This window comes from Saccostrea cucullata, unplaced genomic scaffold (assembly GCF_032062105.1).
Source record: "Saccostrea cucullata isolate Sc308-1 unplaced genomic scaffold, CSIRO_AGI_Scuc_v1 ctg14952, whole genome shotgun sequence".
Taxonomy (NCBI): Eukaryota; Metazoa; Mollusca; class Bivalvia; order Ostreida; family Ostreidae; genus Saccostrea; species Saccostrea cuccullata.
The window spans coordinates 1-15,142 of record NW_026919081.1 but is presented as its reverse complement, the minus strand read 5'-3'; the positions used below and the strand labels follow the sequence as shown (position 1 = coordinate 15,142).

Here is a 15,142-nt window from a genome sequence, read left to right as displayed (position 1 = left end):
AAGCCATAAATGGGGGGTAGTAAACAGGATATGTATGGCCTCCATGCCCCTTTGACACTATCAGACATAATAACCAATCAATGCATGATCAATTTTCTTTCTTATGGGGTGGGGGGGGGGGGTTCAAATTTATGATCAGTTTATTTTGCTGTACTGTCTGCTGCCATAGAATTGAGGATAAATGTTGACGTATACATGTTCATTTTTTTTTTTTAAAGAAATATGATACTTAACATTGTATCCCCAAGATACTTTATTCATTCAACATTTTATATAAATATTAAAAGAAATATTTATTAAGTCTGACCAAAAAAACTGAATTTGTTATTCACGATATAATTGAATTTCGTAGAGTGAGTGCTTGTAACTTTAAAAACAATTAATAAATAAGATTAAGCAAAACATAATATTTTCTTTCTCTAAGTTTTAAAACATTTATTTTCCTTGGGATAAATGTAAAATATTTTCATTTTCCCTACATTTGTGAATTAAAATAAAGTTTGGCTACCACAGTATTAAATTTGATCGACTTTGTTCATCAAAAAGCATATAACGAATAATTTTATTTTTAATATTGAGGAAACTAAAATGATTTTTTGATTGCATGTGTCCAACCACCTATAGCACAATATAATAAAATGCATAGGTAAGATTCTATAATAAAATGCATGTGTGTTATACATAGTGTATCAACTTAAAAATACTAACAGAATTAAGAAATAAAAGAAATAAATTAAAAAAGAACAGAAAAGTATAAGGAAGTTCTTCATATTTTCATTAATTTCAATGATTGAGTATAGGCTTAAGTATTTAAATGAGGTCATTAGTGAAAATCAGGGCATTCAAAATCAGGACATTATACCCCTTGTTAACTTAAAAGTGCATCGGAGCAATTGAAAATCGATATTTTTCAGAAAAACTTTTTGTAAACTTTTTATTTATCCCATTAAAAATACATCAGATTTGAAAAATGAAACAAATAATTATAATGAAAAATTGCTTTTATTGTAGGTTTTAATATTATCAGGTCATCAGGTCATTACACCCTAAAATCGGGACATTATACCCCTGTCAATTTTATCTATCAAATAAAACTTAATAAAAATAATGTTATTTTGCATTTTCTTCATGATTTTAATAGAACATGACAATATTCATAATTTTCAATAAAAATAATATTGTTTGTGCACATAAAAACTATTTATTTCAGTATATATGTGTAATCAGGTCAATCAGGGCATTATACTATCAGGGCATTATACCTTCCCTATCACCTATTCAAATAGGTGATATCACTTTTTGCCAGTAAATACTTAGTAGGGGGTATCCCGTATACGAAACAAGTGCCTGTGACATCACATGTACTCAGAAAAAAAGGGTCAGTCCCTCCTCCTTACAGTTGTACAGCCCTCTTGAATTATGAAAAGAGAGATACAGTACCGACCAGACCCAACCTGACACCAAAGCAGTCCCAGAAAGCAGACCCCGGGACTGCTTTGGGACCGCTCTGGGACTGCTGTGGGACTGCTCTGGGACCGCTGTGGGACTGCTCTGGGACCGCTGTGGGACTGTTCTGGGACCGCTGTGGGACTGCTCTGGGACAGCTATGGGAATGCTCTGGGACTGCTATGAAAAGCAGTCCCAGCAGTCCCAGCTGCCCCTGGGACTGCTTTCTGGGACTGCTTTGTTCACTCATGTGTGAAAAAGGTTCTGAGTGACATGATAGCTCCGCCCCCTTGTGTATTCTGAATTTGCAGGCTCCCTATTGTTTTGTTTACTTGCAGCAGAGAGGAGTTTAAACTGTTTAATAAGCAAGGATTTCTTACATTCTTTTAATAAGTAGAGATTATTAGAGTTAATTTATATTTTCAGGGACTGTATACTGACACAAATTTATGTGTATTTATTTTAAAAAAAATTAGGTTGATAAATAAGGAATTCATGAGAAAATTTTTATCCCTAAAAATAAACTACAAGTTTATGAGAAAAAAATATCTACAGTGTATATGTGGGCCTTTTTTAATTACCTAATTTGAATTTTAATTTGTACTCAAAATTTGCATTGGTACATGTACTATTTAAAAATAATCATTACAATGAAAAATGAAAATGCTACACATTTTATAAGGATCACGCTAAAAAAAGAGTATTCCATGTAACCCTCAAATAAAACCCAACAATTTATTAAATGACCATGAAATAAAATTATGCTACCAATTTTCCGGTAACATAAACTATGTGAATAATCATTGGGGAATTAATTAATTACCGCTAGCTTTAAAAGAATAAACAAGTCATTAAAAGGGTATATTTATTTTTTTAAAAAATGAAAATACCGGGAATTGTGATTTATTTCTTATCTGTTTTGCTTGTGTTTACCTGGCCGATTAATGTTTATAAGATGGAATCAACACCCATTGTTTCAATCGCCTTTGGGCAGAAAAATCTATGTTATTTGGGTATTTATATCAGTGTTACACATCATTGAACATGCTGGTAAACAATGACCCTAATTTCAATTTATTTAATGCGAAAAAATGTGATAAATGAAATGTGTATAAATTTCTTTTGGGATTAATTAATTTTGAACATAATCTGAAGTTTCCATTCTGGTGATTTACAGATGTACACTCTAACATTTACAAATAAAACACTTAAAACTGAGTTTTATAGAACTAGGCATTAACGATAATTAAATTGTCATGTGAGTAAAAATAATCATGCCTGAAAAATAATACTTGGCAAAATTAACAAAAAAATTTTTTAAAAGCCCCAATAACTAAGAAAACTCTAACTTTAGAGTATCCCAATAGTCTAAATTGGTCATATAATGATAAGATCTATTAAAGCTTCTTCTGGTGGAAAATAATTAATTCACGTTTAATTTTCTGTATAAAAATAAATATGGGAACCAGTATCAATCACAGAGGAATTATTAATATACCCAAGAATTGTGATTAAATATTCATGTTCAGTGTAATTCATATATGTACATGTAAGTGTGAAAGCCTTCTTCCTCCAATAAATATTATAATTATTTCAATTTTTAGGCGCATACATGTTCTGTTCATAAATGACCTTCGCGTACATGTAAGGATTCCTGGCATACTACCCAGAATCAATTTCTACTGCTTTTCATAGTTCCATTGTTTATTGGAAATCTCATTTCTGAGTTAGCTCCGCCCATTAATTAATAAACCCCGCCCACTGGGACTGCTGGGACTGCTTTCTGGGACTGCTGGGACTGCTCTCTGGGACTGCTGGGACCGCTCTGGGACCGCTGTGGGACTGCTTTAGCAGTCCCAGAAAGCAGTCCCCGGGACTGCTCTGGGACTGCTTTGTGTCAGGTTGGGTCTGGTCGGTACTGTAACTCCTATTTGGTAACATTTTCATCCAGTTAAATCGAATATTATTTTCAAGAATAGAATCAAACCATTTTCAATATAAAGTTAATTAGAAAGTTATAAGCAGAATTAAGTGTTGATCTTAGATTGGTTTTCTTTTATAAAACGGGTCCCTGAACATGACGAAGATTATTTGTATGTGATTCGTTTAACACGGAGTGCTTTCGTGTTTTAGCAACACCTCTAGGGTTATGTACTTCCGGTGATGAGCTGACTGCCTCGAGTTTGCAGTGGATTTTGACCATTGGATTGGTCAAAGTTTTTTAGGTTGACAGTGAGTTTATGATGGTAATTTTTTGGTTGAATTTTTATGCGAACAACCGTATTAAGTATACTCTAATGTAAAGTGACATTAGAGACATAAATAACGTTATTTTTTCTACAGTGCAGTGTTTAATGACTGGTGACATGCACTACGTATCAAATGTTTATCAGTCGATCTACATGTATAATTTTAATATAGAACTCTACAGATTAAAACTGCATGCATGTAATGTGCATGTTCAGTTCAGTTATGGAATTCCCTCCTATGTATTAGGAGCACCCAAGAAGGTGGTTTCATAAAAGACATAATCAGATAATCATGATAATGGAATCATGTGGTTAAATAATCATAATAACATTCACGCGGTCCTACTAATTAAAACAGATTACGCTAGTACGATAGAGTACTTTAGTGTACGCTAGTAAAATTTTATAATTTTATATAATATATATTTTAAATAAAATTTGTATGTTTTCCTTATTTAAGGAGTTATTTCAAGTTTGGATTTCAGGTTATGGTTGATCATTTCACCGATCTAATTTTAAATTAACTTGAACGTGTTGAAATATTTCATTGTTGATGTGAAAAATATTTACAAATGTGCAATTTATTTAATTTTTGATAAACTTTAGTTGAATTTACTAGTAAGTCTGAAACAAAATAGTAATCGGGATTGGCCGGGGTGTTATTAATCTAAAAGTTTAATGCATTGAATTTTGAATGTTATTGTCTTGTCAAAATATCGCTATATAAAACAAATATTTGAAACAAATAATTGCAATATAAGTTTACAATAATGTTTAATCTACATGTATATACATAAATAAACAATCTAATTGCATTAAATTACACAATTTTTCTAGCGTACTCTTAATTAAGTACTCTAGCGTACTCTCATTAGTAGTATACCCACATTCACGCATATTGAAAAAACAGTCTAATTCAGTAAGCACGAACATGATCCAAAATGGTGTGAATTTCAAGAAAAAAGGTTATTGTAACGTGAAGCGGTCAACCATCCAAGGGTTAAACAGGCTCGCCGTTGCTTAACTTGCCTGAAGTAGAGGGATCGAGACTCTACCGCATCACCAGAAAAGCTAGCTCACAAGCGAGGCAGTATAAGTTCCATATGTACTGTCCGCTACACTTCCCCCCGCTCAGGGAAGCTTCGACCCGAAGCTTAGCATGAGTTCTCTCTGAGTGTCTGGGCCTCTTCAGTTATGGCAACCAATGCCGTTCCGGACACGAAGTCCGTACCTGGACACGGAGTCCTAGTCTTAGAGCTTCCTGAAGTAGGTCGGAACCTGACTTCAGATACGGCAACCACTGCCGTCCACATACACGAAGTCTGTATATTGACACTAAGTCCTAGCTCTAAGACTTCCTGAAGCAGGACACCAGACACCCAGAGTCACTACGCTGCCACCAATTTTGTAACATATTTACAATGAATCAAAAGGGATCGTACCTGGTCATTTCCAGGGTTTGGGGTGTTCAACATAAACTGATTTAAAATAATTGGTATGATCTTAGTGGACTGCCGAAATATACAAATATGTCTTAACCTTATCTAAGTAAATTATAAAATTAACATATGAATCACTAAAATAATCGGAGGCAAGCAACAAAATCAGATGGGGAGTCCTAACATATCATTTAAATAACTCGGATGCCCAGTCGCCCTCGGACTACCGCATATACTGTAGGATGCCTTATTCAGGACAGACAGTATATGTGATAGCCCTTCAACCACTACACCCATTGTAAGATGCCTTATTCAGGACGGACAATGAGTATAGCAGCCTGGACGGACTGGTCAGCCAATGCAGACGAGACACAACAAACTATGGCTAGCCTCTATGTTGGGACTTGGGAGGTCAACCAAGTTTGTGGCAGGCCTTAACTGGGTTGGCCTCTCAAATCCACTCTCTAACTGTAAAACAGGCGAGGGATATAACACGCGAATTCTTATTTCACGCCACCCGTCTTCTATCCTTGGCTGCATCCGACGATCTCCCCCAGTTGATCACTGCGGAGTCTCAGTATTTATACACAATAACAGGGTCCGACACTCGTCAAAATTTGGTCTCGCCATTTGGGCAACCTTGGTATGATCACAGGTTGCCCGAATGAATTTCAGGTCGCCCATATAAAATATCAAATGAAACAAAACTTAATGTGCAATTGTTTAAAATTTGTTAAGATAATTCACAGAAGTTGTGGATTTGTATCAAAAAATGTAAACCAGACATTTTTTGAATGTAAAGATGTCTTCTAGTACAAAAATATAAGCAGAGGCAGAATCAGACATGCAGAATGCTTTAGTTTGTAGTTTAAAACATTCATTTTCATTTACCATGAAAGCCTAAATAAATAGGGTCAAATAGCCCTGGACTGAATTAACCAGGTGTTATATTACAGTGGAGACCTAACATAGCTGTCTAGCAGCAGAAAACGCTGATCAGAAAATTGTAGGAGAAATGCAGGATGTTACAATGATGATTTTTACTTTTTATATTTAAGGTGATCATTGACTAAGTTGACATATTTTATTTCTCAAATAAAACTTTATTAAAGACTTTTGGTAAAAATTGCATCAGCTGATTGATCGAACGCAGATTTGTCAGGAAGAAAAATCTACGCGGCTGCAATTTGAACATGTTGAACATGTTGAATGGGTTGGTTTTGTTACAGGAAAATATGTTTTCAAGGCCTAATGAAGTTTATTTTATAATATTAAAAATCACTATTAAATATTCCTAACTTGTCCCAGGTCGTCATTTGGGCGAGCCAGAATGAAAATCAAGTCGTCCAAAATCATTTCTGGATGGAAATGACGAGGTGACGAGCGCGAATGGCGAACCCTGCAATAATCGTCACGTGACATGAACAGAAACTAATCGAGAACTCCGCATGGTCAAACCTAAAAATTCCGAAATCATTACACTACCCATGCCTCCGATGACATGCGCCCCGCATGTACAATCTCAGAACTCTGAATAAGGGCTTTACAAAAAGATAACACCTTCAAAGTTATATGCAAAATGTACGAAGAATATTTTTTTTTTCTTTTTTTTTTTTAACCACTATATTAAAAAACTTTTATGATTGAATGCAACCCCAGTTCCCACCGCTGCCACCAAATTTTTGTAACGTGAAGCGGTCACCCATCCAAGGGTTAAACAGGCTCGCTGTTGCTTAACTTGCCTGAAATAGAGGGAGACTTTACCGCATCACCAGAAAAGCTAGCTCACTAGCGAGGCAGTATAAGTTCCCTATATACTGTCCGCTACATTATTTACTCCATCATGCTTTGAGGCAAAATAGCTTCTATTGTAGACAAACAATGGATTATCATTCGCTTTCAAGTTTGTTCAAGTGAAGGGCCACACCCTCTTTTAAGGGGTGATAATTAAGAAATAGTGAAAATTTTGTGACATATTGTTTTAAAAAACTTCTTCTCAAGAACCACTGGGTCAGGAAAGATAAAACTTATGTGGAAACTGATGCATCCTCAGGTAGTGTAGATTCAGATTTTTTCAAATCACAACCCACGGTGTGAGGGGAGAGCCACAATGGATGATCAAAGTTTTTTATAGGAATATATTCGAAAAATCTTTTTAAAAATATTCTTCTCAAAAACAGCAAAGCCATGATTGGTTATATCTATATGGAAGAATCTTCAGGTAGTGTATATTAAAAATCATTCCTATCATGACCCCCAGGGGACAGGGGTAGGGTGGGGCCACAATGGACTACAATGTGTCAAAGTTTTATTTAGGAAAACATAGGAAAAATCTTTAAAAAATTTTTCTCAAGAACAACAAAGCAATAATTGATCATATTTATATGAAAGCATCCACAGGTAGTGTAGATTCAAGTTCTTTCAAATCATGACCCCCAGGGGTAGGATGGGGCCACATATTGGGATCAAAGTTTAACATAGAAATACTATATACAGGGTTATTTTTGCTCTGTGTTAATTTAGCCCTTTTGCACTTGCAAACAATTTTGCCCCATTTTAAATTCACCCTGTCATAGTTCTGCTTAAGAAATTCTACTGTGTAATTTGAATTCGCCCCATTTTAAATTCACCCAATCAAGAAGAGGGCGAAAGGGGTGAAAATTTCCCTGTATACAGTATATAGGAAAAATCTTTAAAAATCTTCTGATGAAGATCAACAGTTAGCTATACAATATCTCATATTTATAATTTATATGAAAGCATCCTCAGGTATAAAAGATTCAAGTTTGTTAAAATCATGATCCCAAGGGGTAGGGCAGAGCCATAATGGACCATCAAAGTTAATTCAAATCACCCCTCCCCTCTTTAATAGGTACATGTAGGTAGGGACCACTTATGAATTTTAGCTTTTCAATACTGGATTGATTTTTGCATATTTATTAGCCACGGTTCTCAGGTGAGGGAAGTGATCTATGGGACTCTTGTTAAATTTTTTAAATCTGCCACTTGTAACTTTACATTGCAAATTTCTATCATCTCAAATTTTGAGTAAATAGTCTAAATACTAACATTGCTATCAAGCTAATTGAGTGATTGTTGTGTCTGTATTCGGTTACAGCTTTCCGTCATCCCTAAAAATAAACCGTACTGTATTGTTGATATTTTGCAGATACAGTATAGTTTCTGCTCATTTGGGTAAGAAACGCCCACAAAAAGTGTTCTGTATCGCAGTTACAGTATGCTTGACTTCAAAGGAAAACTCACCAGGTCATGTCACAATGGCACTTACAAAAATATTTGGTGTCGAACATTCTAGGGCTGCATGGGACAATTAAGGGTACAGTCAATTCTGTGCAGTTTTGATTCAGAATTATACGGTTCTTTTTTTTTCAATTCAGTTTGATTTAACCCAAAACAGTATAAATATTTCTCACACAAATGAAAAGAAATTATAAAGGATCTTCCATGATTTGTAGTTGAGTATGATTTTTATCTAACAAGTTGTGTGTTTTTCCCCAAACCGTGGTGTATAAAAATCAAGCTGCAAAGTCTAATGATAATGCCTCTGTAAAACAGATTTACATATATTCATTAAGGAAGGGAAATAAGATTTTGTAGATATATCTTAAAGTACACAAGGTTTCCTGTGTCAAGTACTTGAAATAAAATGTATCACTTCTTACTGGGAACTATTGTAAAATACTTATAATTGCATCTTGTACATCAAATTACACAAGGCAGGGCTCTTAAATTTTGTACAGAAGCCAAGAACACTTAGTCAGAGAGAAGGAATCAGTTATCTGGAAAACTAACTGTATTGATCTCAGTATAGGTTTTAAGCATATTTCTGACACTGCAGTTTGTTAATGTATGTATGTATAGTGTACACTGTCCATACATTAAGATAATGATGCAGTTGTACAATTTTGTTGTACTATGAAGAAAGTAAGCATTTGAAGTCAGTTCTAGTTCAGTGAATGCATGAGTTAATGGAAGGATCTAAATTCTTTCAGTGAGTCAAATAAACAAGAAGGTATCTGTACATGATCTATATATTCAAATTAATTTATAGTTTTAGATGAAATTATAGGGGTCATTCTAATTTCCATGTGTTTACCACATGAAAAAAATATATATATATTTGCAGAAATGTGAAAGCTATTTGTGTAGAGATGTCCATGACAGACATTCAAAAAGCATTTATCATATGAGCTAACAGACTGATTTCATTTGTTTAAAAGATTACAGTTACCCAATTAACTACTAATTTATATACAAATGAAAAGGTATGTTTTTAATTTTCATATACCAGGTACTACTTTACTTTGGTTGACATAGCTGCCAAAGTTTGAAATATGCGTACGTAATTGTAGTGTCTTAAACAGAACCGTAAATTCTGATAAGGAGAAGTGGAGACGAGTTGATTTATATCACTTTATTTTTAGGTCAGTTGGTCAGCAGTGTAAATAATGGCAGTCCTGGGTCTGTCTCTCCTGTCCTCCTGGTGGTCATGGATCAGTTTTGGATTCATGGCCGTCCTGTTTTACATCATCTTCAGAGTGACCTTGGCCTATATGGACTATCGTACTTGGGCCCACTTCTACATTGATCTCCCTGGGGATCCCTACCCCAGCAGACTCCTAGGGCACCTGCTGATGGTAAGATCAGTCATAACATAATAGTCTTTAGTTATTAGGATGAAGATTTAATGCCAGGCATTATGGACGTTCCTCTTGTTCTGTAGTATCAGGGCCTAATCATTTAGATAATTTAAATTAGGGAATAACTATCTCCTAATTTGGTATTTGCGACCGTTAATGCTGATTTAACGGTCGCAAACTGAGTTTTACCGGCGACGCGTAAGCGGAGCCGGTAAAACAGATGTTTGCGACCGTTAAATCAGCATTAACGGTCGCAAATACCAAATTAGAAGATCAGTTATTCCCATTCTAATGCAATCCATGCATTTTGTTTGTTGTTTACGTCTTATTTTGATGAATTTTGTTACATGAAATACGTCACGGAGCATTGTGTTTTTGCGTCGCTCTATTATGACGTCACAATGAAAAAGCTTTCACGCTCGTTAATGCTCGTTTTACTGCTTCAAACATCAGTGCATTAGCCAATGAAAAAGTGTTTTACAAAACAATTGCATTAGAATGAAGATTTAATGGCAGGCTTAATGGTTGTACTTGATGTTCTCTAGTATCCCGGGCCTAATGAGGAGGGACTGAAATTCCAGATGGAGCGCTGTGACAGATACCCAATGTTTCACTTACTGTGGATTAGCTTCAGACCAGTGTTAATTCTTCATCATCCAGAAACAGTAAAAGTACTTCTAAAATCTACAGGTACATGTAAAGCATTTCTGTAGATCTTAGTGATGTTCTAATATGAAATTATGGGGATTTATCTCGAGTTAACCAAAGTGTATTCTTACCTCAACCTTTTTTGTACATAGAGCCAAAACCTCGCCAGCTAGGTACAGTATATATCTTGGGTCTGGATTGGCTGGGAGAGGGTTTACTTATAGCTAATGGACAGAAGTGGGCGCGGAATCGCAGGCTCCTGACCCCAGCATTCCATTTTGAGATTCTACAGTCTTACATAGCCCTCAAAAACAAAGCTGCTTCCGCTCTGGTGGTAAATATGTTCATTTCATAAGCTACTGAATGAATTTAGGGTGTTTGTTGAATATTAGATATATATCGATGCAGTATCTGTTTACCAAATATCAGAACATTTCTAACATATATAAATCAGTTTAGCATGGAGGTTAATTGTTAGTAGTTAATTTGTGTATTCTATGCATATTGTTCCATTCTGTGTTGACTTTTAACTTAGTATCTGTGGGAGCTAGTTGGTGTTTATGAAAATTTTCAGGACAAGATAGATAAAGAAGTGGAGACAGGGAAGAGTTTTGAGTTGTTTTCTTTTATTGGCCTGGCCTCTCTAGATATAATACTCCAGTGTGCATTTTCCTTTGAGAGTAACTGTCAACAATTAGGGTAATATGCATTTTCCTTCAAGAGTACATTTATTTGTCAACATGGGTAATGTGCATATTCCTGAAAAGGAATAACTGTCAACAATATATCAAGCAGCCTTCACTGTTTTTGCCAAATATAATTTAAAAATAAGTAAATAAATGTTTGGTTATCGAAATAATTTGAGCTGATTCTTGCGTGTTTACTACAGAAAATAGACATTTGATTCTAATACAAAAAGTCATCATAATTTATTGAGTGTTCTCTCTGCTGGGTTTCAGGGACACACATCCTTATGTCCACGCTGTTAACGTGCTGTCTGATATCTGGGTGGCAAGGTCTTTGTAAGTTATCTACATACAGTAAAACAAGCTACATACAGTAAAACATGTTCATAACCAACACACTTAATTAATGAATTAATGCTTACAGCAAAGTAATTTTTATTACCTGTAACTTTAAAGTATATTCATTTGTTGAATTAACAAATATAATGAAATACTCTTCTAACAAAGCAAAATTGTCCATCTTTTGCATTATGTTTTAAATGTGTATTACAGTACAGAAAGTTTATGCATCATTTGTTATTGCTCTAATTTTGATATACATATATTTTTCATATATAGATATAATCCAATTCTGACTAATCAAACACAATTATGCAAATATCAACATTTAGTATTAATTTTGCATATAATATATAGATGCATGTGTATAGAAAATTATTAATTATTATTTTTAACATGATCTTATCTTGTGCAATATGCTTGAGGTTTGATTTTTATTAACTGTACATTTTCCAATTATATTGTAAAATACAGAAGAAGCTGATGTGAAGAATTTTTTATCTATTACAGAAAGCCTTGGTTTTACTCTGACTTTTTGTTCAGTTTGTCACCCAGTGGACAAGAGTTCAGAAAGAACTGTGATTATGTGCATAAAGTGGCAGAGGACATTATTGAGAAGAGAAGAAAAAGTTTAGTGAGTTGTCTTTGGCATCTCTTGTATGTAATGGGGGAACCAATTTATGCATGCATTATTAGGAAAGGAATTATTTCTAGTGTATAAAAGAAAAGACATAGCTATTTTTTTCTAGACACATTTTACTTTCATTATACAATAAGATATGCACATAAAAGATGTGCTACTCTCGTTATTGATAATGTTTTGACTTGTGAATGGATTTGTAGAAAGAAGATGGACCAAATCCAAAAACTCGCCACCTAGACTTTCTGGACATTTTATTGACAGCAAGAGATGAAAATGACAAAGGCCTGACCTCACTAGAAATCAGGAATGAGGTGGATACATTCCTGTTTGAAGGTACAAATTATAAACAATGTTCCATTCAGTTAAAGTGAAATTGTTATGTTTATAATTACAGTGAAAGCTGACCAATCAGAGTCCTGAATAATCTGACACATTGTGAATTCCGACGTTAAATATCTTTCCAATTTTACCATTTTTAACACTGTGTAAACTGACACCCTGTCTATTCTCACTGTCACAAAATTTGTCAGATTAGACAGGTTTCACTGTATTATCAATTGTAAATTTAATTGATGAATTTCTACTTTTTCTACTTGTTAAAAATACATGGATTTATCATCAAGTCAGATTTATACTTATTTTGATACATGTAACAGCATATGTATTGAAGGAGCACTATCCTTTTACATTTTTATCACTCTCGTGGGGTGGAGAAACCTCAAGTGTGTAGCAGGAGTTGCTTCCCTTTTAACTGCAACCATTTTCTACATGCCACATATTGATATTTGATTATCAAATGCCTCAAAGAAAAATAATCTGGGAAATCCTTTTTTCACTTGTGGAATTCATTGCACAATCTATCCATCTTAATGCTTTAAGTACATTCAAGGAGATGTCACAGCAGTACTTTAAATTTTATTTTCAATATTACATTTCCTGGAGAACCAATTAAGTAGTCACTTTGTTTGTTTAATGCTACCTACTTTTTGTTTTTTTAGGCCATGATACAACTACGAGTGGCATGTGCTGGACTTTGTATTTACTGGCCAAACATCCTGAGCACCAGGATCTCTGTCAGAGAGAGATAGACGATCTTCTGAAGGGCCGAGACAACAAGGATTTAGAATGGTGAGGGGACCTGCCTCTATGTTGTCTTACTGAATATCTCAGTTCCTTAGGATCTGTGTTAATTGTTAATATCATATTGAAATATCAGTGTCTTTGGAGGATAAATATCCACTGCAATTGTAATGTTTATAGAAATGATTCTCAAACCCCTTGCCATATTTTGACCTTTAAATAACAATATTGAAAGTATTTAATTTCAATCGAATATAGATTTAGATGAAAAAGAATATAGAAATCTGTGAAGATTTTTTGTTTAATTGATATATGCTGTGATATGTTTCCTAATTTTAGGGCCGACCTATCTAAGCTTAGTTATCTGACTCAGTGTATAAAGGAGAGCATGCGGCTCTACCCCCCAGTGACCTTTATACAGCGGGTCACAACCAAGGAGACGGTGTTAGACGGCCATCCCATTCCAGAAGGCACCACCATGGGAATTCAGATTTATAACCTCCATCATAACAAGGCAGTCTGGGAAGACCCGTACGAGTTCCGCCCCAATAGGTTCTCCCCCGACAATGAAAAGAATGACAGCTTTGCTTTTGTACCTTTTTCAGCAGGTCCCAGGTAAGACCATGAAAATGCAGATCATTCAGTCTCTATAGATAAAACATTTGATGATGACATATATACTTGAACTGTCTTGTCTATTGATCATTCACAAAATCAAGATTTATTTTTAAAAATTGTCAACTGTATACAGGCTTATTTATACCTTCTTTTTTCCGTTTCTCTTTACAAACAATTCTGCACTTTTTTTACACAGCTCTGATTTGGAGATAATTTTGATCTCTTTAAATTCACTTTGTTTAAAATTTTGATATAAAAAAATATAAATCACATGTTTTTGTACTACATTTACTTTTATCTTCTCTTTTCAGAAATTGTATTGGCCAACACTTTGCAATGAATGAAATGAAAATCATTCTTGTTCATATTTTACAAAGGTTTGTAACATGAAAACTGATCGGTCAGAAATCAGATTATTCAGGGATATTTTTTTTTTGATTCAGTAAATAATTTCCTTATTTTTTGTTATAGATTTTGATCTTATTCTTTTCTGAAAAGTGAAATATTATCATTCACAGTTTAATTTTTCAACAGATACGAGTTAAGTTTGGACCCAGATCATGAAGTTAACATTAAGATTGGGGTTGTGCTAAGAACAAAGAATGGAATTAAAGTCCAAGCACGGAGAAGGGATGTATGAAAAATAGGAAGCTTGCATGTATTTGTGTAAGTTTTTCGGGGGTTATATGTTTTCATTGAAATTAAAATTTGGGTTTCAGTTTCATTCAGAATAGAAAATAAATGTAATATACGACACTGATTATTTTTATTATTCACAGCAGGGAGCAGTAATACATGGAGTGTTACTTCACCAAACAAGACTTTCAGGCTTTATTACGACATATTTGTTATCTATTCCTCACTGGTGAATTCATGTATTATTGTTATTACATGGGTTTAAATTCACTGAATGGTTATTTATTACTATTTTACTTGACCCAGTTGTCTTTAAATTTGAGCTAGTTTTATCATGACTTCAGTATATACTGATCTTATATGTATGATTTTTCCATGTTTGTTGAATTTTTATGACTGTGGAGTCGGTAATATTGAACTACATTTAACATTCAGTTTGATTTATTTGACCTAACAATAAGGTTCATCTATTGACAATTCCTTGCCATATCATATCAGTTCCATTCCACTGTTAATGAACCTCCGGTTATTATAGCTAGTCTGGATTTTATTCATTCCATTATTTATTTAAACAGATACGCAGTGCTGTTATTTATTCATTTTTTTTGTATTTTCAAGCAATATTCCATGAATGATTTTTCCTGAAATCTTTATGAGATTTACAACAATTTTACACTGTTAAATATAATTTTTACAT

General features: G+C 34.1%; 1 protein-coding gene across 2 annotated transcripts; it reads left to right on the top strand.

Moving 5' to 3' along the window:
- The first annotated feature begins 3,628 nt into the window (after nucleotides 1-3,628).
- Nucleotides 3,629-15,135, top strand: LOC134279031 (leukotriene-B4 omega-hydroxylase 3-like). 2 transcript variants are annotated; one of them, XM_062761379.1, is made up of 13 exons: nucleotides 3,629-3,692; nucleotides 9,580-9,792; nucleotides 10,341-10,485; nucleotides 10,596-10,777; nucleotides 11,018-11,142; nucleotides 11,403-11,465; nucleotides 11,979-12,102; nucleotides 12,312-12,444; nucleotides 13,110-13,239; nucleotides 13,531-13,806; nucleotides 14,121-14,186; nucleotides 14,344-14,475; nucleotides 14,592-15,135. In XM_062761379.1, exons 2-12 carry the CDS (start codon nucleotides 9,604-9,606, stop codon nucleotides 14,447-14,449), a joined length of 1,539 nt encoding a protein of 512 aa, XP_062617363.1. In that variant the 5' UTR covers nucleotides 3,629-3,692; nucleotides 9,580-9,603; the 3' UTR covers nucleotides 14,450-14,475; nucleotides 14,592-15,135. The 2 variants fall into 2 exon arrangements, with proteins under 2 accessions (XP_062617363.1, XP_062617356.1); XM_062761372.1 differs by having other exon boundaries at nucleotides 14,589-15,135.
- Nucleotides 15,136-15,142: the final 7 nt, after the last annotated feature.